The sequence below is a fragment of the Tiliqua scincoides genome, chromosome 1 (genome assembly GCF_035046505.1).
Source record: "Tiliqua scincoides isolate rTilSci1 chromosome 1, rTilSci1.hap2, whole genome shotgun sequence".
NCBI lineage: Eukaryota > Metazoa > Chordata > Lepidosauria > Squamata > Scincidae > Tiliqua > Tiliqua scincoides.
The window spans coordinates 73,070,989-73,097,542 of NC_089821.1; the positions used below are offsets into that span (position 1 = coordinate 73,070,989).

At 46.3% G+C, this 26,554-nt stretch overlaps 1 protein-coding gene across 1 annotated transcript in view; it reads left to right on the forward strand.

Annotated features, from left to right (window-relative positions):
* The window catches only part of TNS1 (tensin 1), a 365,505-nt gene that overhangs the window by 115,917 nt on the left and 223,034 nt on the right, over window positions 1-26,554 (forward strand). The window contains exon 3 of the mRNA XM_066611663.1: window positions 21,915-21,952. Within this exon, the coding sequence (XP_066467760.1) occupies window positions 21,915-21,952 (38 nt within the window). The remainder of the gene's footprint in view (window positions 1-21,914; window positions 21,953-26,554) is intronic.

The following is a 26,554-nucleotide window of genomic DNA, read 5'->3' on the forward strand; positions in this document are numbered from 1 at the left end:
ATGGTTTCGCGCTCTGAATGGTGGTTCTGGAACAGCGTCTAGTGTGGCTGAAAAGGCCAATCTGGGAGTGACAATCCCTTCCACACCGGGAGCAAGTGCAGTCTGTCCCTGGTCTGTCTCCCTGGCTATGGGCCTTCCTTCTTTGCCTCTTTGTCTCAGTCTGTTGGCCAAGTGTCTCTTCAAACTGGGAAAAGCCATGCTGCACAGCCTGCCTCCAAGCGGGCTGCTCTCAGAGGCCAGGGTTTCCCACTTGTTGAGGTCCACTCCTAAGGCCTTCAGATCCCTCTTGCAGATGTCCTTGTATCGCAGCTGTGGTCTACTTGTAGGGCGCTTTCCTTGCACGAGTTCTCCATAGAGGAGATCCTTTGGGATCCGGCCGTCATCCATTCTCACAACATGACTGAGCCAACGCAGGCGTCTGTTTCAGCAGTGCATACATGCTAGGGATTCCAGCATGCTCCAGGACTGTGTTGTTAGGAACTTTGTCCTGCCAGGTGATGCCGAGAATGCGTCGGAGGCAGCGTGTGTGGAAAGCGTTCAGTTTTCTCTCCTGTTGTGAGCGAAGAGTCCATGACTCGCTGCAGTACAGAAGTGTACTCAGGACGCAAGCTCTGTTGACCTGGATCTTGGTATGTTCCATCAGCTTCTTGTTGGACCAGCTTCTTGTTGGACTCTCTTTGTGAGTCTGGAAAACGTGGTAGCTGCTTTACCAATGTGTTTGTTTAGCTCGATATTGAGAGAAAGAGTGTCGGAGATAGTTGAGCCAAGGTACACAAAGTCATGGACAACCTCCAGTTCATGCGCAGAGATTGTAATGCAGGGAGGTGAGTCCACATCCTGAACCATGACCTGTGTTTTCTTAAGGCTGATCGTCAGCCCAAAATCTTGGCAGGCCTTGCTAAAACGATGCATGAGCTGTTGGAGATCTTTGGCAGAGTGGGTAGTGACAGCTGCATCGTCGGCAAAGAGGAAGTCACGCAGACATTTCAGCTGGACTTTGGACTTTGCTCTCAGTCTGGAGAGGTTGAAGAGCTTTCCGTCTGATCTGGTCCGGAGATAGATGCCTTCTGTTGCGGTTCCAAAGGCATGCTTCAGCAGGACAGCAAAGAAAATCCCAAACAAGGTTGGTGCAAGAACACAGCCCTGCTTCACGCCGCTTCGGATGTCAAAGGGGTCTGATGTGGAGCCATCGAAGACAACAGTGCCCTTCATGTCCTTGTGGAAAGATCTGATGATGCTGAGGAGCCTGGGTGGACATCCGATCTTGGGGAGAATCTTGAAGAGGCCGTCCCTGCTGATCAGGTCGAAAGCCTTCGTGAGATCTATGAAGGCTATAAAGAGTGGCTGTTGTTGTTCCCTGCATTTCTCCTGCAGTTGTCTAAGGGAGAATACCATATCAGTGGTGGACCTGTTGACTCGGAATCCGCACTGCGATTCTGGATAAACACTCTCTGCAAGTACCTGGAGCCTCTTTAGTGCGACTCGGGCAAACAACTTTCCTACAACGCTGAGAGAGATGCCATGGTAGTTGTTGCAGTCACCCCCGTCGCCTTTGTTCTTGTACAGCGTGATGATGTTCGCACCCCTCATGTCTTGAGGTACTCCACCTTCTCTCCAGCAAAGACAGAGGATTTCATGCAGCTCAGTGATGATGATCTCTTTGCAGCACTTTTCACAGTGTAAGTTATTTCACATAGTAACAATAAAATCAGTTTGAGTCTTGCAGATAGTTTTAGTGCTCCTGACTCTTGGGGCTTTTGGTAAAGAATGCTTTTGGTGCTGGGGGGGGGGGGGGACAAGTGGTTTGTCAAGTCCTTTTCTCCCAGCCCTTATTGCTGTTACTGTCTTACTAGATCTGCAGTGGCCACAGTGAATAGCCCCCTGCCTGGAAGTATGTTACTCAGTACCACACCTGGGTTACACAAGACACTCATGAACAAAGACAGCAGGGGCTTAAGCTTGGTGCCAGAGGGTCTTTTGAGACCTTGGTTATGACCTAGTTTTGGGCCTCTTTATACATGTGCTCAAGATGCACATGTGCACCTTACCCTTTCTGTCCCCGGTTTGTCCTTTGCTTGGTCCTCACAGCAGCTTACTTGGCACTGGGGCTCATTTTTGGGCAGGTGGGGGCAGTCTGTCCCCCTTCCACCCAGATGGCAGTCAAGCCTCTGGAAAGCGGAGATAAAGGGAAGTGCTTACTCAGGCACTTCTTGTGTATACTTGCAAATGATGGAAAGTCACAATTGTAGGCCGTTTCTGTGGAGAAAATACATGTATAGTTACTGAACGCCATGTACTTGCAACAACCCTCCTATCAGTTGGGCTTCCTTGTTGTATGTACTCATTATATTGTATGTTGTGTGTGTATGTGTGTCATGAACATGTCATGAAAACATGGGATGCATGTAGTTTCCAAAAAGAATGTGTTGAAGAGCTATGTCTGCAAAGGAAATTGAGGAAATTTATCATTTGTGACAGAACTTAAAGAAGTGGGACAAGAACTCAGTATGAAGCAAGGTGGTACCATACATTTTGCTCCTGACTGGGATTTAAAATCAAAGCACTGAATGTTAAAGATCTGGCAATGTTTTAGAAAAGAGCTGGGATGTGAATTGACCTACTGTGTTTCATCTATCATAAGCCTGTCGCATTTAGTAGCCCCTCCGAATAAACATTGCCTTCAGAGCATACTTTAATTATATTTGCTTAGGGTGGTGTTGCCATGTTTGAAATGCTAATGGAGTGATCACAGCACACCATTCTCTTTTTCTCCACCCCCTTTCTCCTTTCAGCACCTTTGAAATCTGCTGTGACTGTCCTGCCCTACTCTTACCCTGAATCAGGATCAAGAGCTTTTACCCATAAAAGAAATAGGTTCAATAAAATGCCTCCTTATCGTGGGTGTTGATGTTTTGCTGTGTGTAGAGAAATGCACAAAGTTAAAAAAAACAAAACTGCACACCTAGGATGACGGCAACAATCTGTGTTCAGTGCTGGAGGGACTCTCCTCACCACTAAAATTCTGTCTTGACCCTGCCAGGTCCCTAATCTTGATGGTTTAAAAAAAAAAAATTAATTTGCAAAAAGGGTCTTTTCACCCAATAATACAAGGAGGGCTTTCCCCACAAGCTGTGGCCTCGGGGCTGGGTTGTATGGCTCATATCTGGGGTTTATTTTTAAACATGGTTGGGCAAAAATGTTTAGGGGAGGACTGATGTTCTTGGGGGTGGGGAGCCATTTCCTCCACTCAGTTCAGATGCACCTCTTCTTTGCTGTCTGTCCCTCTTTTTAGTTTATGCTCCTGGACAGTTGTTAATTTTAAAAGTATTAGATGAGTTTGAGTCATGGGTGTAGCTCTTTGGCCTTAATATGTGAGCCTTTCACTTATTTACCATCTGAGTTCTTGTAGTGAAGATTGCATATGAATGGTTCATTGTCATACAGAGTTGTACATACGTACCATACTGTATTATACATATTGATTTCACATACTACAGGTTGGGCATCCCTTATCTGGAATTCTGAAATCTGAAAACCATAACTTTCCAGCACTGACATAATGGCAATGCAGCTCTGAGGTAAGGGAACAAACATTCCCTTACTTTGAGGAGGCCTCCGTGAGTGACACCCGACTGCAGGATGCAGCACATGTCCCATTGGCACCGCTATGCCAGTGCTGGAAAGCACTGACATAAAGGGTTAGGATTGCACCCTAACTCGAATTTCTGCCACAAGTGGAAGATTTCACAACTGATCTCATGTGACAAGTAGCTCAAAATGCACAAAATTATTAAAAATTTGTATAAAATTACCTTCAGGCTTTGAGTGTAAGTTGCATATGAAAATAAATGAATTTCATGTTTAGACTTGGGCCCTATCCCCGAGATCTCTCATTGGATATATGCAAGTATTTTAAAATATGTAAAAATCTGATGTCCAAAATGCTTCTGGTCCTAAGCACTTTGGATAAGGGACACCCAACCTGTATTTGAATTGTCACAGAATCATGGTTTCGTACTTACGGTGTGGTGATTGGACTTAGACCTGGAAGAGTGAGGTTCAGTCCCCACTCAGCCAAGAAGCTTCCAGGGTGACCTTGGGCTGGTCACTATTTCTCACTCTCACCTGCCTTCAGTATTTCCCCACAGAAACCGCCTACATGTACATGTATTTCCCCACAGAAACCGCCTACAGTTGTGGCTTCCCATCACTTGCAAATATACACAAGAAGTGCCTGAGTGAGCACTTCCCTTTATCTCCCCTCCCCAGAGGCTGGATTGCCATCTGGGTGGAAGGGGAACAAACTACCCTCACTTGCCCCAAAATGAGCCCCAGTGCTAAGTAAGCTGCTGTGAGCACCAAGCAAAGGACAAACCGGGGACAGAAAGGGCAAGGTGCACATGTGCATCTTGAGCAAATGTATAAAGAGGCCCCAAACTAGGCCATAACCAAGCCCTCAAAAGACCCTGGCACCAGTTCCCTTTCTTCAAGAGTGTCTTGTGTAACCCAGGTGTGGTGCAGAGTAACATACTTCCAGCCAGGGGACTATTCACTGTGGCCACTGCAGATCTAGCAAGACAGTAACAGCAATAAGGGCTGGGAGAAAAGGGTCATTGTGAGGATAAAAGGAGGGGAGGAACTGTGTACACCACCCCAAGCTCCTTAGAGGAAGTGTGGTATAAAAATGTGAAAAATAAATAAAATATATAAATAACTGGCATGCTAAGAATGGATTGAGCATCAAATGATATAGTCTCCAGGTGGGCTCTTCATGAACACAGTGGTTGTGTGAATTGCCCATTAGTAATCTTTGAAGCAAGTAGCATCCTGAGTTTAGTAACTCATCAACAATCACTAGAATCTCAGCTTGGGGGGAAAAAAAGAAAGAGAAAACAGAAACATTGAGTCGAACCACCATCATTTTCCAACTTCTTTGCTTCAATTTTTGCTCTGTGGCTATTAAATGCTGCTGCTGTACTCCTAACGGGAAGTGGCTTCATATCATTGGTGGTAGGCAGGCTGCAGGATTTTTCTGCGTAACTAGCGTGAATGAACACAGTTGAGCTGAAGGTTATGGCAAGAATGGAAGGTCGTTACCTTCCCATCTTGCACGTGACTCAAATAATGCACGTGTCCCGGAAGGAGTGGGATCGCCCACTGCAGACCCCAGCGGCTCTCACTGTTGTTCTGACACAGCTGATACAGGTCAGGTGGAAGGCACTGGGCAGCAAGTTGTCTTTGTGTGCTCAGCCAAGTTCTTTTTATCAGACCTGGTCAGGTGCACAGTTCTCTTTCCGATGTCTCAGACAAAAAGGAAATGCTTATTGAGACTTCAACAATGCCCGCTTCCTGTGTTCCCTGAGGCAGGAAACAACCACAGAGGCAGAGAATGCCGGAGGGCTGATTAAGCCTCCAGGCTCTGCTTCAAAATCGAGACTGATTCAGGATCCCTCTCCAAGCTGGTGGGCCTCTGCTGCTTGGGGTTTGCACTTTCTAATCCTGGTGCAGTGTTGTGGGGAGCAACCCAGCTCAACAGGAAGCTCAACAGAAGTCACTTTAATGTTTCGAGTAAATACGTTTTGAGGTGTGACCCTCACCCCACCCCCATCTCCTGTTCATTGCCAACAGGCCTTAAATAATTCCAGGCCAAATCTGTCCCCGCTGAAATGGTATACAGTATTCTTGGTTTCTTAAAGCATCGCTTGCTGTTCAGATTTGAAGGGCCAATGACATTGCCTGTAGCATGGCAATGAAGTACCAGAGGCAGTGTAAATGGACTCCGCTGGAGCCCAGTTGAACACTTTGGAGGCTTTCATTTGTGCTCTTTTCTGGGTATGGGCTGGAGTGAGGGCTACACCTCCGTCTGAAAACAGAGAAACAAACCATGAGAACTTCATGCTCTCAGAAGGTGAGGGGAAGTGGAACGCTGGCTGGAGAGAATAGGCAAGAGGCTAGGAGGGAGCTTTCCCTCGGCCTGGGAACAAGAGGGCTGGGAGAACAGTAGTAGGAAAAGAGATTGCCAAATAACGCCGTAGAAGTAACCAACTGAAGCTGTTAGTACAGAAGGTGGCACTTTCACCACCTGTAATGTGAAGGGCTGCTTTGTCCCTCTTTCCTCCACTTTATCTTGAAGTCTTATTCTAATTTACAGTAGAAGCTATTAATAATCTTTGAATTGCTCATCCTTGGAGTTTATGTGCTATTTTGTAAAGATAAGCTTTGTTTAATAAATATTTCTTCTTTGGGAGGCCAGCCTTCCTGGATCTGGACTCTCTAGAGCAGGGGTGTCCAAAGTTTTTGGCAGGAGGGCCACATCAACTCTCTGACACTGTTTCGGAGGCTGGGGAAAAAAAAAGAATTAACATTTAAAAGTTGAATAAATTTACATAAGTTTACATAAATGAATATATTAAAGATGAACTTATATGAATGAATGAAGATCTTGCAATAGCTCAAGGCCTATAAAAGACCTTGCACAAAGCAAGGCTGGCCTTTCCTTTGCTACTGCTGTTACTACATCACAGACATGAAACAGCAAGCAGTGGAGGGAGCCCTTATCCCACAGTTCACATGAGAGGTCAAACAGTTGCATCAGGCCAGTGCGGGCTCCAGCAAGTCTCTGGAGGGCCAGAGGCTCATTGGAGACTGGGGGCTCGCTGAGGGCCGCATTGGGAGTCCTTGAGGGCCGCAAGTGGCCCCAGGGCTGGGGTTTGGGCACCCCTGCTCTAGAGAAATCAGCATTGGTTCCCAGATGATTACTGAAAGCAGTTCTAGAGAACTGAACTGGACCTCCTTTTATCTGCCCTATACTAGCTTTAAATTGCCCATAGATTCCAATGACTTAGCAGAGCTCTGAATAAATGACCCATTTCAATGGTTCTTAAAGTTTTTAGCACAGGACCCACTTTTGAGAATAATAGTCTGTCCAAACCCACTGGAAGTGTGGTTGTCAATCTGGGAGTGATGTCATGGTCGGAAGTGACATCATCAAACAGGAAGTACCTTCCTTGTGATGTCAGAGCTGGAAGTGATGTCATCAAACAGGAAGTGACATCTCCCATTAATACAGTCAACAACACATGGTGGAGGCATAGGTGTTGACTCTATTAAAGGTAGAGTATCGCATGGCATTTTATTAACTTTTACTGGGTTATTTCTCAACCATTTTCCAATAGCAAAGCATTAGAAAAAAGCCTATTTACAACTTTGACACAACAAAATATCCTGGACTACAGGGTTACCAGAGCAAATACTATGCAAAAGTCAGTTTGGAATATTATGAGCATCTCAGCTTATCAGAGTCTCAGTAAGCCACAATTTCATGAGATGGAAACCCAGAAAATGAAAGGAAATGCGAACAGCTTATCAGAGCAAAACTAGCAAGCAAGGGCTTCCTAATGCACCAATCCCAAGTCAGGCTTACAAAACTGTGTCTTGTGCACAAAAGAGAGCCCAAGGACCAGTAGCAGACCTAGAGGGGGTCAAGAGGGGCAAATACCCTGAGCACCACCTTTCTGGGAGTGTTGTTATCAGCCTTGCCCCTTCCTGTTTCACTTTTTTTTTTAAAGTGAAAGAAGCTGGCAGCTCTGCTTCCCGCTGTAGGAGGCGGTGGACGAGAATCGCTGCCAGAGAGGCAGCAAGGTGCTATCTCTCTCACCGCGATTCAGTGCTGGATTGGGCCGTACCCCCTCCTTTATAGGAGGAGAGGAAAGGGGAGCCCTAGAGTGACAGTGTGCCAGAGTTGCAACTCCCAGCATGCTCTAGGCAGCTCCCTCCCCTTTCTTTCAAGAGGAGGAGAGGGATGCAGTCCTCTGATCAGCCAGGAACTGCTCCAAGAGTAGCTGTGCTCGTGCAGTCACTCTTGGCGTGGTTACTGGCCGTGTTTGAGGCCGCCCTCCTCTCCTCCCCTTGAAAGAAAGGGGAGGGGAAGGAGTGGCCCTCAGTCATGGTGGGAACCAGCGTGTGTCTCCTTTGATTTTGGAGGAGATGTGCACTGCTTCTCTGGCTCTGATGGAGCCTTTTGCACCAATTCTAAGTGGCACAAAAGGCTCCATCGGAGTGCTTTGGAGCTGCTGGAAGCATCACCCAGAAGGCAAGCACCACCCACCTCCTGGAAGTGGCACATGCCTCTGTGCTGGGCGCCATTTCAACAGCTCCAAAATGCTCTGATGCAGCCTTTCGCGCCACTTAGAAGTGGCGCGAAAGGCTCTGTCGGAGTCTGGTCTGCCCCCTTCCTTACCCCCATTTTTAAAGGGGGAATGGAGAAGGCAACCACATGGAAGTAATTGTGGTGATAATGACGCAACCACCGGTACTTCTGGGTCAGGGGCGGGGACGGGGTGGCAAAGGCAGAGGTGGCCCTGGGTGGAGGAAAGCCCAGGATTCTCTCTTGTTTGACCTCCACCTTGGGAGAGATGCTACTTGAGCCCACTGTTTACCAATGGGTGCACTGAGGATGAAAAGTCATGACTAAGTGCTGGTTCATACATATATGTACATGACTAGGTTTCTCATCACGTGAATGTAAACTGGCTGGTTCCTTGTTTTCAGATGATGAGCATCTGAGATCTGAAGTAGTCTGAAAGTCCTATTGGGAATTGTCTCCCAGATGGCTCCTTGATACATGCAAATCATCTGATGCTGCAGTCTTCGAATTAAAAACATGCACATGTAAACATGCACATTGGCTTTCTGTATTTTGCCTGTTTCTTTATGCATCTTTTTCATGCGACTCCAAATTACGTTTGCTGCTTCCTCTTCTGATGGAGACCTAAGAGTTCCTGGTTTTTATTTGCAAACCATTCTTGGTCATTAGGTACATTACAAGAGAATGGATTGTATCAGGAATGAGAGTTTAATTTGGGTAAAACATTAACCCATGTGAATGTTTCTAGAGAAGTTCTCAGATGCCTGTAATTCCAGAGTGTTTTCTCTTCTTCCAGGAGGCCAATACTGTCCATTTCAAGATAGGAATGGTAAAGCTTTTTGCAGACTAAAAATGCTGTACAAAACAATAAAATTAAATGAGGATAAATAGAATTCAAGAGGAATGAGGCTGCTTCTTTTTGCAAGTGTGCTCTCCTAGCCTTAAAGGCTCTGGTACTTCTGGGAATTTGGATAACCTCTTGGCATTCTTCCAGCTAGTCGTGTTCTCTGAACCTATCAGTATGCTTTGTACTTGGGAGTAAAATGCAAGCTATAATATTGCAGCAGAAACAAGATGGTCTTTGACTGTCCAAGTCTGCGGTTTCAGCAGCAACTGCTAAACTGGTTCTTTCCGGGGGGGGGGGGGGGAGGGGAAAATGCATCAAGGATTGCAGTTGCATCAGTGTTGCATGGAAAATGTTGCAAGATTTTCATGGTGAGCTGCTATATGTGAAAAATGTGTTACAAACATCAGCTCCCCCATGCAATGACGTTTCAAATGGTCACCCAACTCATAGACATGTCACTTCACAACATGGAAATTGATGGATGTTAAGGTTCATTCCATTTGTTGTTGGGCAATTGAATGAGTTTTATTATTATAACTCTCCTTTGCACTGTGCAACTGGAAGGGACCCTAAAGTCATTTGGTCCCTGGGCCAGCAGTGAGACATCCATGGTCCAGATAACAGAATGATGCTGTCAACGATCGTTTACCCCAAAAATGTAGAAGAGGCAACCTGAAAGCACATAGATAACGTGGACCAAACCTATGTGGTCTAGTTTCAACCAAGCTGTGTGTGCCTGTTAGTAATTTTTAACCTGTGTGTGTTGTGGGAGTTCAGGGAGTTTAACATTGGTGTGCCGTGGGAGTTCAGGGGAGTTACCAGTAGGGCCACTGGGAGTGTAAGCTCCCAAGGTACAACATGCCTTGTCAATTGCGAAAAAACTGTTGTGCCTTGAAAATGTTAGCGCCTTGCCAGTGGGCCATGAGATGAAGAAGGCTGAAAATCACTGGCCTATGTTATGGGGGGAGGCCCCCTGACTTCTTGCATCAGGTTATGTCAGTCAGATGGGGCAGGTCACACATTCATGTTTGCAAACATGGAGACCAGTTAAGAGTCTAAGGTTGCACTCCTAAGCACACTTACTAGGGAGTCAACCCCATAGAGCGCACTGGAACTTACTTCTAAGTAAGCATGCTTGGAATTGCACTTTCTCCAAGCCCATCCCATTGAGCCCTCCCCTGACTGAAACATTCTTTACAACATCACTGTCCTGAGTTAGGGTAGTTGTCTTTGCACAAGTAGCGTCTTGCTTGTAGTCTGATTCTGCCCTCCTTGCCAGAAGAACTGCCAAACTTGCAGGAAATGTTACAGCCGAATGCGCTTCAGGCAAACAGATGGTGGCATGTTTGGCAGGGCCACGTCTAGCCTGTCTCAAACAGTGTGTCACATGTATCCTGCTGCTGTCTGCTGCACTCTGTCAAGAATGGGAAGCAATGGCTACAACAGTGGCCTGTAGAAATGGTGTGAGGGTTGATTGCCACCACAGTGCAGTGAGTTGGAGTTTTGTGGTGGGAGCTAATGAGATCCTGTACGCTGGTGTGCTTTTGTTTGTGTCATAAATTTGGTACATTTTGAGAACTCTCTTGGGTGTCTTGTTTTGGAAAGGCAATGTGAAAACCTTAAAAATAAGTTCTTGATTATCCTCCCTGTCAGATATTCCATTTACAGCTGTGGCTGGCCTTCACTGGCTGACCTTCACAGCTTACACTGATGACGAAGAATTTCTTGTTAAAAAAAATCATCCATCTTGAATTTAAAACGAAAACAAGTAAGATTTACAGTGTGCCTGGATTTTTAGATACAGAATTATATGTAATTACACTCCCAGTAACGCGCTTCTCAGAATTCTGCATCCCCTCAGAATTTACGCAAGAGAGAAATCTTCGGATTCTAGAAGGAAGGAACTTGGTTTGTGTCCATTCTGGCAGTTGAAGTTACATTATTCTGTCTCAAGACTTTGAAGTGCTGAGGTGGTGGTAGGGAGAAAAAAAGGAAGAAAGGGAGCAGGCTGGGTGACTTGGCTGCAGCATTAATAAAGCAATTCTATGAAAATTCTTCAGTTCCTGTGAAAGGAGGTATAAAGGGAGCTGATTGTGGAATTAAGGGGTCTCTGTTCAGTGTTGATCCTGTGATAAAGTGGCAGGCAAAGACTGGGAAGGCTGAATGGCTGAATCAGGGCCCTTTTACAGAGAGACTTTTTACAGAGCAGGGGACTGAAGCGCTGCTTTGTCGGACTGTTTGGCTTCAAGGTTAAGTAAGCGGCTATGGTCAAGGTTTGAAGTCTGGGTTAATAAGTATTGCTCTGGAATTGTTTGCTACCTGTCACAGCCAAGTGTCGTGACCCCAAAATCCCCACCCCTTGATTGCAAACAAAGACAAAACCCCCAGAACAGATACTTTAATACATGCATACACTCAGACTGCATTTTGGAACAGTGAAACTATTCAGATACTTACCATCCCATCCCAGTACTACTGCCAAAAAATAGAAGTAAAGTTGCAGTCTTACCCACAGATATTTCAGTGGGGTTTCTGAGTTGAGTTGTGGACAACACTGCAGATCTCATTTTTTTCTGTCTCATGTTTATGTTCTAAATATACTTTTAATTAAAACTTTGGTATGTCTTTATATCTCCCAAAAGGCTACCCCCAAAGAGGCTTAGCGGCAACATTTAAAAACATAACAATAAAATAATAAAGCCATCTTGCAGAGTTTGTAAATAAAGCATGTACTGCCTAACAGTTACCTTGCTGGGCAGCTTAGCTCTTGCATGGCGGTCTGATTTGATGTAGCTGCTCAGGCCTTGCAAAGCTTACCTTACTTGCCTATCACACTGTTCAGGTAACCTTAACAAAGAAAAACACACTTGACAGCACTTCAGATAGAGCTGCCCAGAACAAAGACAAACTAAGGAGTGAAAGATAAGGTTCAAAAACCACGGGAGAGTGAGATCAACCCAGTTATTGATAGCCTATTTCCCAGAAAAAGTACAGTTGACGAGTCTGGACTTGGCTGCATTCTTGTCCTCAGTCTCTCAGTGAAAAGGGACAGAGCGGAATACAGAGAAGAAGTCTTGATTCCCACTCTCTGTCTGCTGATCCAGGTTTTCTCTACTGTTCAAATCTTGGCCTTAAAAATACAAAGGTAACATATCCTGTACACCGAGCCCCTGCTCCTGTAACCTTTCCTTGCTAAGAACAATGACTGTCTTGTGTATCAAAGTAACAGATGCTGTTTCTGGCAAGGGCTGCAGCCACCAATGTAAACTGCTCTGGGGTGATTGAACTTGACCCAATCCAAGGCTCAGCTGGCAGTGCAGCACGGTTTGGGACGGGGCATGAAGGGAGATGCAGTGGGACTTTGCCGTAATGTAAATTTCCAGCCGGATTCATGCAGAGGTGTAAATGCAGAGTTGTGTAGGTGTTACTGCAGACAGACCTCAAAAGGACCTTGTCCTTTGTTGGGGTAAACCAGCAAGGGTGTGCTGTACTTAGTTTGGACTAAAGCAGGAGTTGGGTCCACTTGACACGCTGCTGTATTAATTTGCACTGTGGCTTCTATCAACCATATCCTTTTCCATGGCGATGGAAGATTTTAAAGCAAACATAACTGCAATGTAAGCTATTGAATTAAATAAGAGAGACTGCAGAGAACTGCACTGTCCCTTGTGTAGGGTCGACCTGGAGGCGGTGTGCCAAATGCTACCCCCCTTACCTGATGATGTGCCCAGTCTCTGTACCTGCCACTCTCCAATGTTAGCTCAGCACTCCTCTCCATGTTTCCCCTTCCTCTCTGTCCCGCTCTTCCTTTTCCATTCCAGAATGTGGAAGGAGGGGGAGGAGCAACAGAGGCAAGTAGGAGGACAGAGATAGCCACCAGTCTGCTGCCTGAAGTGACCACTTCAGCTGGTCTCCTGAATGGGCCAGCCTGCCCTTGTTTATTCAGCTATTACTGTTTGTATCCTGAGTGCATCACACAAATACATCCCACAATGGCTGCAGTCCTAACCACACTTTCCTGAGCGTAAGCCCCATTGAACAAAATAGGACTTACTTCCGAGTAGACCTGGCTAGGCTTGTGCCCAGTGTTTACCACAGTTGTTACTTGGTTTACAACTACCGGGTAGATGGGACTCGTCAGCCTAGGAAGGCAGCTCATCTAAGAGAAGGAAACTCTGACCTCAAACCTCCACTGCCTTGTGGCTACATCCAGTTCTGGAAAAGGCTTCAGGAGTCAACCTCGAGGCAAAATCAGGAGCCGGAGTCCCTTAGGCAGTTCATGGCTGAACACAGTCACGTTCTGGCAACTCCTGCGACGCCGCTGGAACCAACCGTATTGGCTTCTGCCTTTCCATTGGACCATTCCAGCGACGTGGAGAGGGGGGATTTGCTGCATGGGTAACAGCCTATCCTCCATACCTTCTTTACCCAGGCTTCGCGCACTGGAGAGGACACTCCAACTTCGCCATACGGCGTCGGCACAACACGGGAAGCAGCAGTTTACCGGTTATAAGTCTTTGCTCGATTGGCGTAGAGCATGACGCCAGGGGCTGCTTCTGACGGTGGGAGAGATCATTGCATCTCATTGGGCAGCTACCGCCCGCCTTAAGCTGGGCAGTCCCCAGCCAGTAAGGTGTTGCCTCGCCACGGTCCGTTAACCTCATGGGGTGCGTGGGGTTTAGGGTGAAAACCGACAAGCGGATCGACAACTCTGCACCATGCAACAGAAAACAGAAAACTACTGCCCTAAAGCTGGGCACCTGGAACGTTAGGACAATGACACCTGGCTTCTCTGATGACCTGCAAGAAATAGACGACGCACGCAAAACAGCTGTCATCGACATGGAGCTGAGCAGACTGCAGATGGACATCGTCGCCCTTCAAGAGACTAGGCTGCCAGATTCCGGATCTGTCAAGGAGAGAAATTTCTCATTTTTCTGGCAGGGAAAACCACCAAACGAAACCAGGGAACATGGCGTTGGCTTTGCGGTCAGAAATACCCTGCTGAAATCCATCATCCCACCTACTGTGGGAAGTGAAAGAATTTTGTCCCTGCAGCTCCAGTCATCAGCAGGACCTATCACTCTCATCAGTGCTTATGCACCGACTCTGTCGTCTCCAGCAGAAGCCAAAGACAAATTCTATGATGACCTGGCCACCACTGTCAAGAAAATCCCTGTAAAAGAGCCATTGTTCATCCTCGGCGATTTCAATGCTAGAGTTGGTGCTGATAACAGTTCATGGCCCACTTGCTTAGGTCAGTTTGGCACTGGGAGGATGAACGAAAATGGCCAACGCCTGCTAGAGTTTTGCTGTCATCACGGTCTCTGTGTCAGCAACACGTTCTTCAACACAAAGCCCCAACATAGAGTCTCTTGGAGACATCCAAGATCAAAGCACTGGCACCAGCTCGACCTGATCCTCACCAGATGCTCCAGCCTTCCCAGCATCAAGATCACGCGCAGTTATCATGGTGCTGCCTGCAACACTGACCACTCCCTGGTGTGCAGCAGAGTGAAACTGCAAACAAAGCGACTGTATCACACGAAAAAGGAAGGAAGACCTCGCATTGATACCAGCAAGACCCGGGATCAGAGAAAAGTGGAGGAATTTGCACAAGCGCTTGAGGAATCTCTTCCAGGCCCGGCCGACGCAAACGCATCCAACAGATGGGAACATTTCAAGAATACCGTTTACAACACCGCCTTGTCCATATTCGGCAAGAAGACCAACAAGGCAGCAGACTGGTTTGAAGCCCACTCTGAGGAGTTGACACCAGTCATTGAGGAAAAGAGGAGAGCTCAAGCAGCATACAAGGCCTGTCCCAGTGAGCGCAACCTGCAGGTCCTCCGAACTGCTCGCAGCAAAGTCCAACAGACTGCCAGGAGATGTGCTAACGACTACTGGCTCCAGCTCTGTTCCGAGATACAGATAGCAGCTGACACGGGCAACATCAAGGGGATGTATGATGGTATCAAGCAGGCCCTAGGTCCAACACAGAAGAAAATTGCCCCTCTGAAGTCTGCCACAGGCGAGGTCATCCAGGATCGGGCGCAGCAGATGGAACGCTGGGTGCAGCACTACTCTGAGCTATATTCCAGAGAAAATGTAGTCACCGAAGAAGCACTGAACAACATTGAGTGCCTGCCTGTGCTGGAAGAGCTTGACAGTGAACCAACCCTAGAAGAACTTCACGTGGCCCTGGACTCCCTTGCCTTTGGCAAGGCACCTGGAAAAGATAGCATCCCTGCTGAAGTCCTAAAATGCTGCAAAGAGATCATCGTCACTGAGCTGCATGAAATACTCTGTCTCTGCTGGAGAGAAGGTGGAGTACCTCAAGACATGAAGGATGCAAACATCATCACGCTGTACAAGAACAAAGGTGACAGGGGTGACTGCAACAACTACCGCGGCATCTCTCTCCTTAGCGTTGTAGGAAAGCTGTTTGCCCGAGTTGTACTAAAGAGGCTCCAGGTACTTGCAGAGAGCGTCTATCCAGAATCGCAGTGTGGATTCCGAGCCAACAGGTCCACCACTGATATGGTATTCTCCCTTAGACAACTGCAGGAGAAATGCAGGGAACAACGACAGCCACTCTTTATAACCTTCATAGATCTCACAAAGGCTTTCGACCTGGTCAGCAGAGACGGCCTCTTCAAGATTCTCCCCAAGATTGGATGTCCACCCAGGCTCCTCAGCATCATCAGATCTTTCCACAAGGACATGAAGGGCACTGTTGTCTTCGATGGCTCCACATCAGACCCTTTTGACATCCGAAGCGGAGTGAAGCAGGGCTGTGTTCTTGCACCAACCTTGTTTGGGATTTTCTTTGCTGTCCTGCTGAAGCAGGCCTTTGGAACTGCAACAGAAGGCATCTATCTCCGGACCAGATCAGACGGAAAGCTCTTCAACCTCTCCAGACTGAGAGCAAAATCCAAAGTCCAGCTGAAATGTCTGCGTGACTTCCTCTTTGCCGATGATGCAGCTGTCACTACCCACTCTGCCAAAGATCTCCAGCAGCTCATGGATCGTTTTAGCAAGGCCTGCCAAGATTTTGGACTGACAATCAGCCTGAAGAAAACACAGGTCATGGTTCAGGATGTGGACTCACCTCCCTGCATTACAATTTCTGAGCATGAACTGGAGGTTGTCCATGACTTTGTGTACCTTGGCTCAACGATCTCCGACACTCATTCTCTCGATACCGAGCTAAACAAGCGCATCGGTAAAGCAGCTACCACGTTTTCCAGACTCACAAAGAGAGTCTGGTCCAACAAGAAGCTGGCGGAACATACCAAGATCCAGGTCTACAGAGCTTGCGTCCTGAGTACACTTCTGTACTGCAGCGAGTCATGGACTCTTCGCTCACAACAGGAGAGAAAACTGAGCGCTTTCCACATGCGCTGCCTCCGACGCATCCTCGGCATCACCTGGCAGGACAAAGTTCCAAACAACACAGTCCTGGAACGTGCTGGAATCCCTAGCATGTATTCACTGCTGAAACAGAGACGCCTGCGTTGGCTTGGTCATGTCATGAGAATGGATGATGGCCGGATCCCAAAGGATCTCCTCTATGGAGAACTCGTGCAAGGAAAGCGCCCTACAGGTAGACCACAGCTGCGATACAAGGACATCTGCAAGAGGGATCTGAAGGCCTTAGGGATGGACCTCAACAAGTGGGAAACCCTGGCCTCTGAGCGGCCCGCTTGGAGGCAGGCTGTGCAGCATGGCCTTTCCCAGTTTGAAGAGGCACTTTGCCAACAGTCTGAGGCTAAGAGGCAAAGAAGGAAGGCCCATAGCCAGGGAGACAGACCAGGGACAGACTGCACTTGCTCCCGGTGTGGAAGGGATTGTCACTCCCGGATTGGCCTTTTCAGCCACACTAGACGCTGTGCCAGAACCACCTTTCAGAGTGCGATACCATAGTCTTTCGAGACTGAAGGTTGCCAGTACAATACTTGGTTTAGATTAATTTGTTACTGCATGGTTAGAATAGGGCTAGTATAGCTGGGAAGCTGCAGGTTCAAATGTCTTCTCAGCGATGAACTTACAAGATGGCCTTTAGTAAGCTATTCCTCTCCTTTGCTGTGCAGTTCTTTCCTAAAGGTATGGTTGATAGAAGACACTCTGCACTTTTCAGCCCCTGCATCCGCAAAGTGAGGGTAAAAATGCTCCTCCACTTCATGAGACTGTTGTGAGAGACTGCATTTGAAATACTGCGTAATCAAATTGGAACTTCTACACTGCAGGCTCTGCAATGATGACCAAGTTTGCATGTGTTTTAATCTGAGCAGTTAAATGCATCAGAACCTCAACTTTGTGCTCATCTACTAGACGTGACATGAGAATTTTGTCATTGGACCTCCCCATATCTGTTTTTTCATTCTAAAAACAACCAAGGGAGGTTCTGATTGGAATGGGCCACAGTGCAAGTTGAGGGGTGTGTGTGTGCATTTAAACTTTTCTTCTTGTGCTGTGGCCCCAGTCAAGATCTCATGTGGACACACCCCCAGATGAACACTAATGGGCATAAATGATGGCCTTTAAGTTTTCCCTTCAGCAGCTCACAGCATCTGGCGACCACTCCCTTCCCCCTGAGCACCTGAAAGAAAGGTGATCCTTTGCATTGGTGAAGGGAAAGACTGAGTGAAGTGCTGATGGATTGTCTTCTTAATGACTCTTATCTTGGAGTCAAAAGGTCAGCAAGGCTGTTTTTAAATCACCAGAGCAAAGAAACATTGTTTTTTAAATTGATTTGCTATAGTGTAGCTTTTTGCCATCCACATGAGTGCTTCCAACGGAACCCACTTGGATTAGTCTAGAGAGCCAGGATGGTGTAGTGGTTTGGGAGAGTGGACTTAGACCTGGATGATCCAGGCTTCAAATCTCCCACTCAGCCACAAGCTTCCTGGGTGACCTTGAGGCCAGTCACTTCTCTCAGCCTCACCTACCTCACAGGGTTGCTATGAGGACAAAAGGTGGGGAAAAACTATATCCACTACCCTGAGCTCCTTGGAGGAAGAGTGGTATAAAAATGTGGAAAATAAATAAGAGTTTGGCAATGGAGGGGCACCCTGGAATAGGCTGTAAAACTTTTCCATGCTTGCATTGTTACTTATTACCACAGATGGGTGGAAGTTCTTGGCTACTTCTCTTTTACAGTAAATCTAGGGGCCAACCCCACACAGTCATGTAAAAATCACCAAATATGAAATAATTTGAAAGTGTGTTTTTTGTTTTGATTTTTGAGCCCTATCGCAGTATCATTGTGGCTTTTCTGTTTTCTTGGTAAACAACAGGGGCTAAAGCTGCAGTTAACAACTGGTAACTTCGTAGCCCAAGCCTGGAGTACAGACAGCTATTTGCTGGCCTGCAAACCAAAATGCTCTGGATGCATGACCTGTTGCTTGTCTCTATTGCCTGTGCCTCAGAGCACAGTTGAGTGTGCTCCACACCAGATTGCCGCCCCATCTAAAGTCTGCACCCAGAAAAGTTGAATCCTGCAATCTATATCACTTATGAAAAGGGAGCAGGTAGGCAAAGTTTCTCATGTGTAGTCTCATTTTGTTTGGAACAATACCATGAGGAGCATGGAGCAGTAGAGGGTGTTGATGTCCCACCCCCTGGAAAATCTTGTCCACCCATGTCTCTGGCTTCTGAGACTGTAGCAGACTTTGTCCACACACATTTTGAAGCGTATCTTTGCACAAAGGAATCTGGGATTTCTAGGTAGCTGAATTCTCCATCCAGTGCTGCAGCCTGTGCCTTTCCTACATACCTGCAGTGTTTGGTGTATGCACAGAATTGCTCATAGGCTTCTTGCACCAAGGGGCAGAGGAAATCTGCTTCCCAGGAGCAGCAAAGGAGACTCGAACTGATACTGCTTGAGAGTGATTCTAAGCAAGAGCACCAGGTTAGCTTACTTTATTACATTTTAATCCCACTTACCCTTCAAGGAACTCAGGTCAGTGGACATGCTCCTCCCCCCTTCATTTTATCTTTGCTGCAACTCTGTGAGGTGAGCTAGGCTGCAAGTGAAAGACTGGGATGATCATTCAATGAACTTTTATAGTCAGGTGGGGTTTTGAATCTGGGTCTGCTGGGGTTGCCCAAACCCCGGCTCGGGGGCACTTGCGTCCCTCAGAGGCTCCCAATCAGGCCCTTGGGAAGCCCCCATTCTCCAGTGAGCCTCTGGCCCTCCGGAGACTTGCTGGAGCCCGTGCTGGCCTGATGCAACTACTCTCAGCATGCGGACAACTGTTCAACCTCTCATCTGAGCTGTGGGATGAGGGCTTCCTCCACTACATGCTATTTCATGTCTGTGATGCAGCAGTGGTAGCGAAGGAAAGGCTGGCCTTGCTTTGTGCAAGGCCTTTTATAGACCTTGAACTATTCCAAGACCTTCATTCATTCATATAAGTTCCATCTCTAATATATTCATTTATGTAAATTTATTCAAATTTTAAATGTAAATTAATTCTTTCTTTCCTGGCCCCTGACACATTGTCAGAGAGATGATGTGGCCCTCCTGCCAAAATGTTTGGACACCCCTGTTCTAGAGCATCGCCTGTCATCACTGTGCTGGAGAAAAGTCACCCACACAGGAATGAAGGAAAACCTGTAAAGGTGCACAGGGTGTCAATCTATTTTGCCCACTGCTTTTCAATTAAAATAATCTTTTTAATTATTTAATTATTTTAACGGGGCACTATAAAAAACCTGGCTGCTTCACAAATTTAGCTGAATTAAATGTTATTTTTATTTGTATTTTATTAAGGTACTGTAGAAAACACTGCCCTTGCTGAAGGTTTTTAATCAAAGAATAGACGGATACCTTGTCCTCCTTTACTCTTTAGAGATCTTCCCTTTTGCACTTTAAGGCTGCAATCCTAACCATACTTTCCTGAAAGTAAGCCCCATTGAACAAAATAGGACTTACTTCTGAGTTAGGATTGCGCCCAAAGGTCTTAGGGTCTGTTTTTCCCCCCAAGTCTGTCAATGACAGGTAGTGGGTACAGGTGAAGACTGGGTCCCACTTTGAGGCTATTCATTAAGGCTGCCTCATTAATTGAAATGGGTTGAGTTTTCTTTGTAAATAAATAAAAATATTATCTCATTCTGGATCACCTTTTTTTAAAGTCTCGTAAAGCTAGGTGCATCCCGATAGAATGCCATTTTAAAAAGTGGGTCCTGGTGCTAAAACGTTTGAGAAACGTTTGCCTTAGGGAAACAGTTTGCTCACAAATGCCCCCTGTTTTTCTTTTAGTGGAGACCCAATGGCTTAAAGAGGATAGAGTTGAACATGGACTGTGGAAGACTATGGTTTAGATCTCTGTCAGGCCATAAAAGTTGACCACATTGTCTGCAGTGCTAAGAATGGTTGCCAGGCTTCTGCCAGTAAAAAGGCAGCCAACTTACAGTATAATCCTATGCATGTCTACGCAGAAATAAGTTCCATTCTGTTCAATTGTGTTTATGCCAGGAAACTATGCATAGGATTGCAGCCTTAATTTTTCAGGTACTGTGGATTGTTCTAATAAAATGGGTAATAAGATAAGTAGGAAATATGATGATAATGATGCCCGTCTTTGTTTTCATGTTATAATGCAAGTGAATTGGAAGAGCATGTTGTGATGTCCACAAGCAGGGGCTCTATCTGAACAAAGTCCTGTCCTCTCTTGCTCCTTGTTGATGTCCCCTGGCTCCCACTGCTTTGGTGGAAGAGGAGGCCAATTCCCATATACAGTACTGGGCAAGCTACAGTGTAAATGTTTTGTATCTTTTGGTAGAGTGTGGCCACAACATTACACTTGGTGCTTTTTAGTTCAGCCCTTTTAGCAGAACTCTTGGCATATTGCCTAGAAAACTGCTTTGTTTTATTGTCTGATTCAGGAGACGAAGACTCCAGAGCACAGTTTCATACCTTGAGTAGTTGGTCAAAGAGCTAGCCTTGTTCCTTTGCCCTCGGTTCTTCATCTGTAAAATGGGAACAGTTAATGATCCACCGCCTCATCCTTGTGAGGATAATGAAGATTGCAAAGCCGCCCCTTTTTCAGGCCTAAATGCCCTATGGAATAAAACAGTAATGATTCTGCTGCCTTGCTGCCCATGGATGGTTTGCAGCAAGAGGCTGAACAAAAGCAAAGCAAGGTAGGCTGTGAAAATTAGGCTCATCCTTTTGTTTCATAACCCAGCTTTTTGGGCAGGGGGGCTGGACCAGCCCCCTCCTTCTTTCCCTGGTCCTGTTCCAAGTCCATGCAACCGTAAAGTGATGCTGCCTCCTGAGGAGGGGAGCACAGCCTGTACATTTTCAACATTCTTGCTGGAGTTAACGTCTTAGAAACATGACTCCCCAAAAGAGGGAGGGCTCGGCTCATTTTTGTGTGTGTGTATAAAGTTTAGTCACGAAAGGGGGGTGGAAAGAGGGGGAAAAAATGCAGCGCCTCAGGGCAGCCTCTGACAGCGCAGTGGGCTGGCAGGCAGCTCCTAAACAATGTGCTTAGTATTATCCCCAGGACTGGAGCTGTTGGAGCGGGCTGGCGTTGCCGTACCTGTGCAGCCCAGGCTATCTTTGGCTAGGTGCCAGCGTGCCGAGAGGGTTATTTTCCCCCTCCTTCTGCCTTCCCTCCCTCCTGCGTGTGGTGTGTAGCTTTTCTTCCCCTTCTTACAGGAGTCATTTCAAAAAGCCTGGAAGCGGCCCCTTTTGCAGCGCAGTCTACTCTGAGGTGGGCTTCTTTTAAGGGGGGGGGGGTTTACTCATTCTGTTCTTTCTAGCCCTGCTTTGGTGCCCCCCTCCCATGAGGCCCTTTCCCTCCTCAGTTCTTGAATGTTTTACTTTGGAACACAAGATTCTTGTTTTTAATTTCCCCCTTTCTCTCTCTCTGCCCCCCCACCCCTTTCCCTCCTTCTGTCTCCATACAGGTTGCAACCTCTCCTGTCACAAGAAATGTGAAGCCAAGGTAAGAGCTGCTTCTTGTTCCTCCTCTCATTGTCTTACAACAACATTGCGGTTTGTGCTACTTTGCCCGCTCTGTCTGATGCTGATCTTCTTTGCAAATCATGTGAATGATGAACAGGGGGTTTTTCTGTTGCAGGCTTTCTCTCTCTCTCTCCTGCCTGCACTTTGTTTATTTTAAAAAAGCTGTGATTGTGGCTCAAGGTGAAATTTGCCAGGTTCCCACCAGGTTTGGAAGCTCTTGTTACAAACTATCTGGGTTTCTTCACCTCCGTCCTGAGCTGCTAGCAAGGAAAGCAGTGCACCTACCTTGAGAGATAGTCTGTTCTTAAGAGAAAAAAAAATTGCAGGGAGCCTTTTGAAAAATTCCTTCCTGGGCCAGCGTTATGGCAGCCTGCCTAGGTCTCTTTTCTTTTGCAAGGGATACTGCTGTATTAGCAGGGAAGGTTTGCTTAAAGCTTTCAAGGTGAACAATCTTTCTTCATCAATGGGCAGGGCAGTAAAATAAATGCAACCATTTCAGAATTATTCTGCCTTCGCTAACTTGTGTTAGAAGGTCATCTTATGCCCTTTGAAGCATTTAAGGAAGCCAGGACTAGATGAGTTTAGCTACAGACTAGCTTTTTTCTCCAGCTCTCTTTGGTGGTAAAATCCATTCAGCTTGACTCAGGATGATGTGAACAGTGCTTTATCATTCTTGTTGTGGTGCTGGTTCTCAGGCCAACCTTCCTCTATTTGTCCCACTTTTAACAGACTGGGCATTGAGGCTGAGAGATAGCCTGACTTATGGCTACTTAGTGAGTCCAGGGGCTGCATAGAATTTGAACCTGTTGACCCACCACTCTTTTCTGAACTGCATTGGTTCTTAGATTAGAAGTAAGCCCCATTAAATTCAAAGGGTCATAAGGACATAAGATGAACCCCGCTGGATCAGACCAAAGGCCGATCTAGTCCAGCTTGCTGTAACTCGCAGTGTCCCACCAATGCTTCAGGGAGCACACAAGAGAACAAGACACAACCTGCGTCTTGGTGCCCTCCTCTGCATCTGGCACTCTGAGATAGCCTACCTGTAAAACCAGGAACATGCACATATCTATCATGACTTGTAACCCATGATGAACTTTTCCTCCAAAAAGTTGTCCAGTCCCCTCTTGAAGGCATCTAGGCAAGATGCCATCACTACTTCCTGTGGCAAGGAGTTCCGCAGACTAATTGCATATGGGGTAAAGAAATATCTAACACTTCCAACACTCAACTTTAGCAGGTGTCCCCTGGTTCTGGTGTTATGTGAGAGGGAAAAGAGCATCTCTCTATCCACTCTGTCCATCCCCTGCGTAGTTTTGTATGTCTCAATCATGTCTCCCCTCAGGCACCTCTTTTCTAGACTGAAGAGCCCCAGACGCTGTAGCCTTTCCGCATAAGCAGGGTGCCCCTACCCAGCAATCATTTTGGTTGCTCTCTTCTGCTCCTTTTCCATTTCCACTGTATCCTTTTTGAGATTTGGCAACCAGAACTGGACACAATACTCAGGTGTGGCCTTACCTTCTCCCAGGTATTTATAGGATTGCAGCCTAACAGACTAATGCCAGCAGTTCTTGAATACGTTAATGATACCCTCAAAGGAAAGTGATAATGAAGCTCTCTGGGTGCCACTCACAGGTGTGACATCAATCCAAGCCTAAGCTAAAGAGGTGATGTTGGCAGGATGGGGCTGTAGGCCTCCACTACAGTGAATTAGTGAAGGCACAAACATGGTTCATTCCTGTCTATGCTTAGCCCATGCCTCAGGCCCAAAGTTATAATTGAGATATTCTCAAAAAGTTTATTCTCCCTTGATTGGTCCAGAAGTGGTGGCCCCACTATAGGTAGCTGCTATTCATTTGTTGTTCTCAGTTCTTGGTTGTAATTTTGGTGACATGTTGGCACTGTATTGTGTTTGTTAAAAAAAAAAAATCCCAAACAATGGTAAATATAAAATTAAAACTGAGTAAGACATGTAAGTCGAAGTGCGCAACCTGAGCAAGCTAGAAATTCAAATGAAAGGAAGTGTGGCATCCTATTTGGGAGTCTTCTATCCCAGACATAAAGATGAATGGATAACCTCTTGCTGCATCTTTGCAATCGCTTGCCCACTCCATTTGAACTGGTGCCAATGGAGAATGTATAAAATCCCAGTGACAAAGTGCCTATTAGTGTATCCCCAGTTTGTCCTAAAATGCACTAATCTGCTGAGTTTTTTTTTAAATTTTTTAATTTTTTGGTATGATTGATTAGGAGTTCCTGGTAGCGGTTGTGTCCACCTTCATGTATTTCTTATGCTGTTTGCTGCTTTCCTAGTGCGTCCATTGTGCAAAGGGATATGGTCCTTAACAGGCTATTTGCTGCAGTGTCCTGGCAGTGGACAACATTGTTGTCTCCCAAATGCAACCTGCCCTCCTTCTGAGCATCTATTGCTCAGGGATGCTTCAGCTATCTATCTTAGGCCAAATCCTAACCAACTTTCCAGCACGGACATAGCTGTGCCAGTGGGGCATATGCTGCATCCTGCAGTTGGGTGGCAGTCACGGAGGCCTTCTCAAGGTAAGGCAGTGTTGGTTCCCTTACCTTGGAGCTGCATTGCCCTTACCTTGCTGCTCGAATGTTGGTTAGGATTGCAGCCATAGGGTCAAATCCTATCCAACTTTCCAACCCTGATGCATCTGTGCCAATGCTGCATTTTGCAGTTTAGGGGCAGTCAGGGAGGGTTCCCCAAGGCTATGGAACATTTGTTCCTGTACCTTGGGGCTGTATTGCAGCTGCATCAGCACTGGAAAGTTGGATAGGACTGGACCCTTAGTCTTTCCATTGCTCCTACTGTCATGGTCAGAATTGTGGCCCTGACAACCCCTATCCTCCATTTTGCACTTTCTGTTTTGCAGTCTTGTATTCTGTTCTGTCACAATCACCTTCTTCTGGTTGGCTTCTTTGGCTTTCTTTAGTTCTCCTTTCCCTCTGTTCTAGATACGGAAGTTGGCACATCTTTCATTTCCCAGCTGGTGTTTATGGGCATGAGTACCAGCAGCATCCAGTAATGCTGGGACACAATTTCCTTGACAAAGGATCCTACAGGGATTGTCCCCAAGGATAAATAGAGTATTTTGATGACTGGAGTATTCAGAATGGTCTTCCATCTCTGCTACCTTGATGGTATGCTGTATATGATCCAGGCAGAGATGGCAGCCAGGAGAAAGAAAATGTTTGCTGAGTAACAGTGAAAGATATTTGTAAGTAGGGATGAGAATAGATGTGTTTAAATTTATTACAGGACCCTGGCCACAAAAGTGGGTGAGAGGGCTTGTGAAAACCAAGAAGCAGGAAGTCTGTGCAGGGCCAGCATCATCAGGATGCAGGCCAGTGCAAGATTAGGCTTGAGCACATAGTACAGTGGGCACATCCAAGCTGGCATAGATGGATTAGCAAAGAATCAGTGTTTGGGGAAAACTCAGGCAAGGTAAGAAAAAATGAGTAGCGTGAAATAAGTAGAATCAGCTTCTCGGATGGTCAAAAGTAGGAAATCCAAAGAAGCCAGTAGCTTGTACCAGGATAGAACAGAGTCCTGCATCAAACAACTGGACAGAAGGATAGCATGAAGAATTAAGAATAGCTTCCAGGATGTAGAAAATATCATAAGCAAGTTGTTTGCTCCAGGGAGGAAGGACCAAATGGTGTTGTGAATGATGCTTCACTTAGGCTGCAGTCCTAACCAACTTTCCAGCACTGACATAAGGACAATAAAACTACAAGGTAAGGGAACAAACATTGCCTTACTTTGAGGAAGTCTCCGTGACTGAACCCCAACTGCAGGATGCAGCACACATCCCATTGACACAGCAATGCCAGTGCTGGAAAGTGGATTAGGATTGCGCCCTTTGTTATGCATCATGGCCCTCCCTTCAACTTTCGTCTGGCCTAGGTCAGCTTTAAAAGTTCAACACAAGTAACTGGCGTGGAACTAAACACATTTGGCTTTCATGTAAATATTGCCAGGGATACAGATTCCACTTTGGGTATTAATTTAATGATGTGAAACTCAACATTTGAACTGCTAGACTGAAATGCCTGTTTTATTTCACTGCTTTTGCTTATGTTGATCAACTCGCTACATATATGAAGTTAGATCTTGTGCCAAAAGCAAAGGAAATTGGGTCTTAGCCTGAGTTGTGGTTATTTTCTTTCCAGTTCCAATCAGCTCATAAAAATCTCAGTCATCTCTGCCTCCCCCCACTCTGCTGACAACCTTACATCTCCCAAGTTCTCATCTCTGATGACCACTCCATCACAGAATCTTCTGGGGCAATGAATGGCTCAGGTGCTTTTTAACTTGTGCACATTCTCTCACCAAAGCTAATGTGCTGAATTGCCAACCATTTTCTCTGAGATGAAACTGGTGATTAATCCTTAGTGATTTAAAAGTCTAATAGAGAGAGAGGCATGTATCATCCTTAAAGCTCTGTTTCTGATTCCAGGTTCTCATCACATTTATTAAGGTCTTGCCTGTTGTTGCTCAGAGCAGCCTCTAAACCAGGGGCGTCAAACTCATCTCATACAGCGGGCCAAATATCATTCA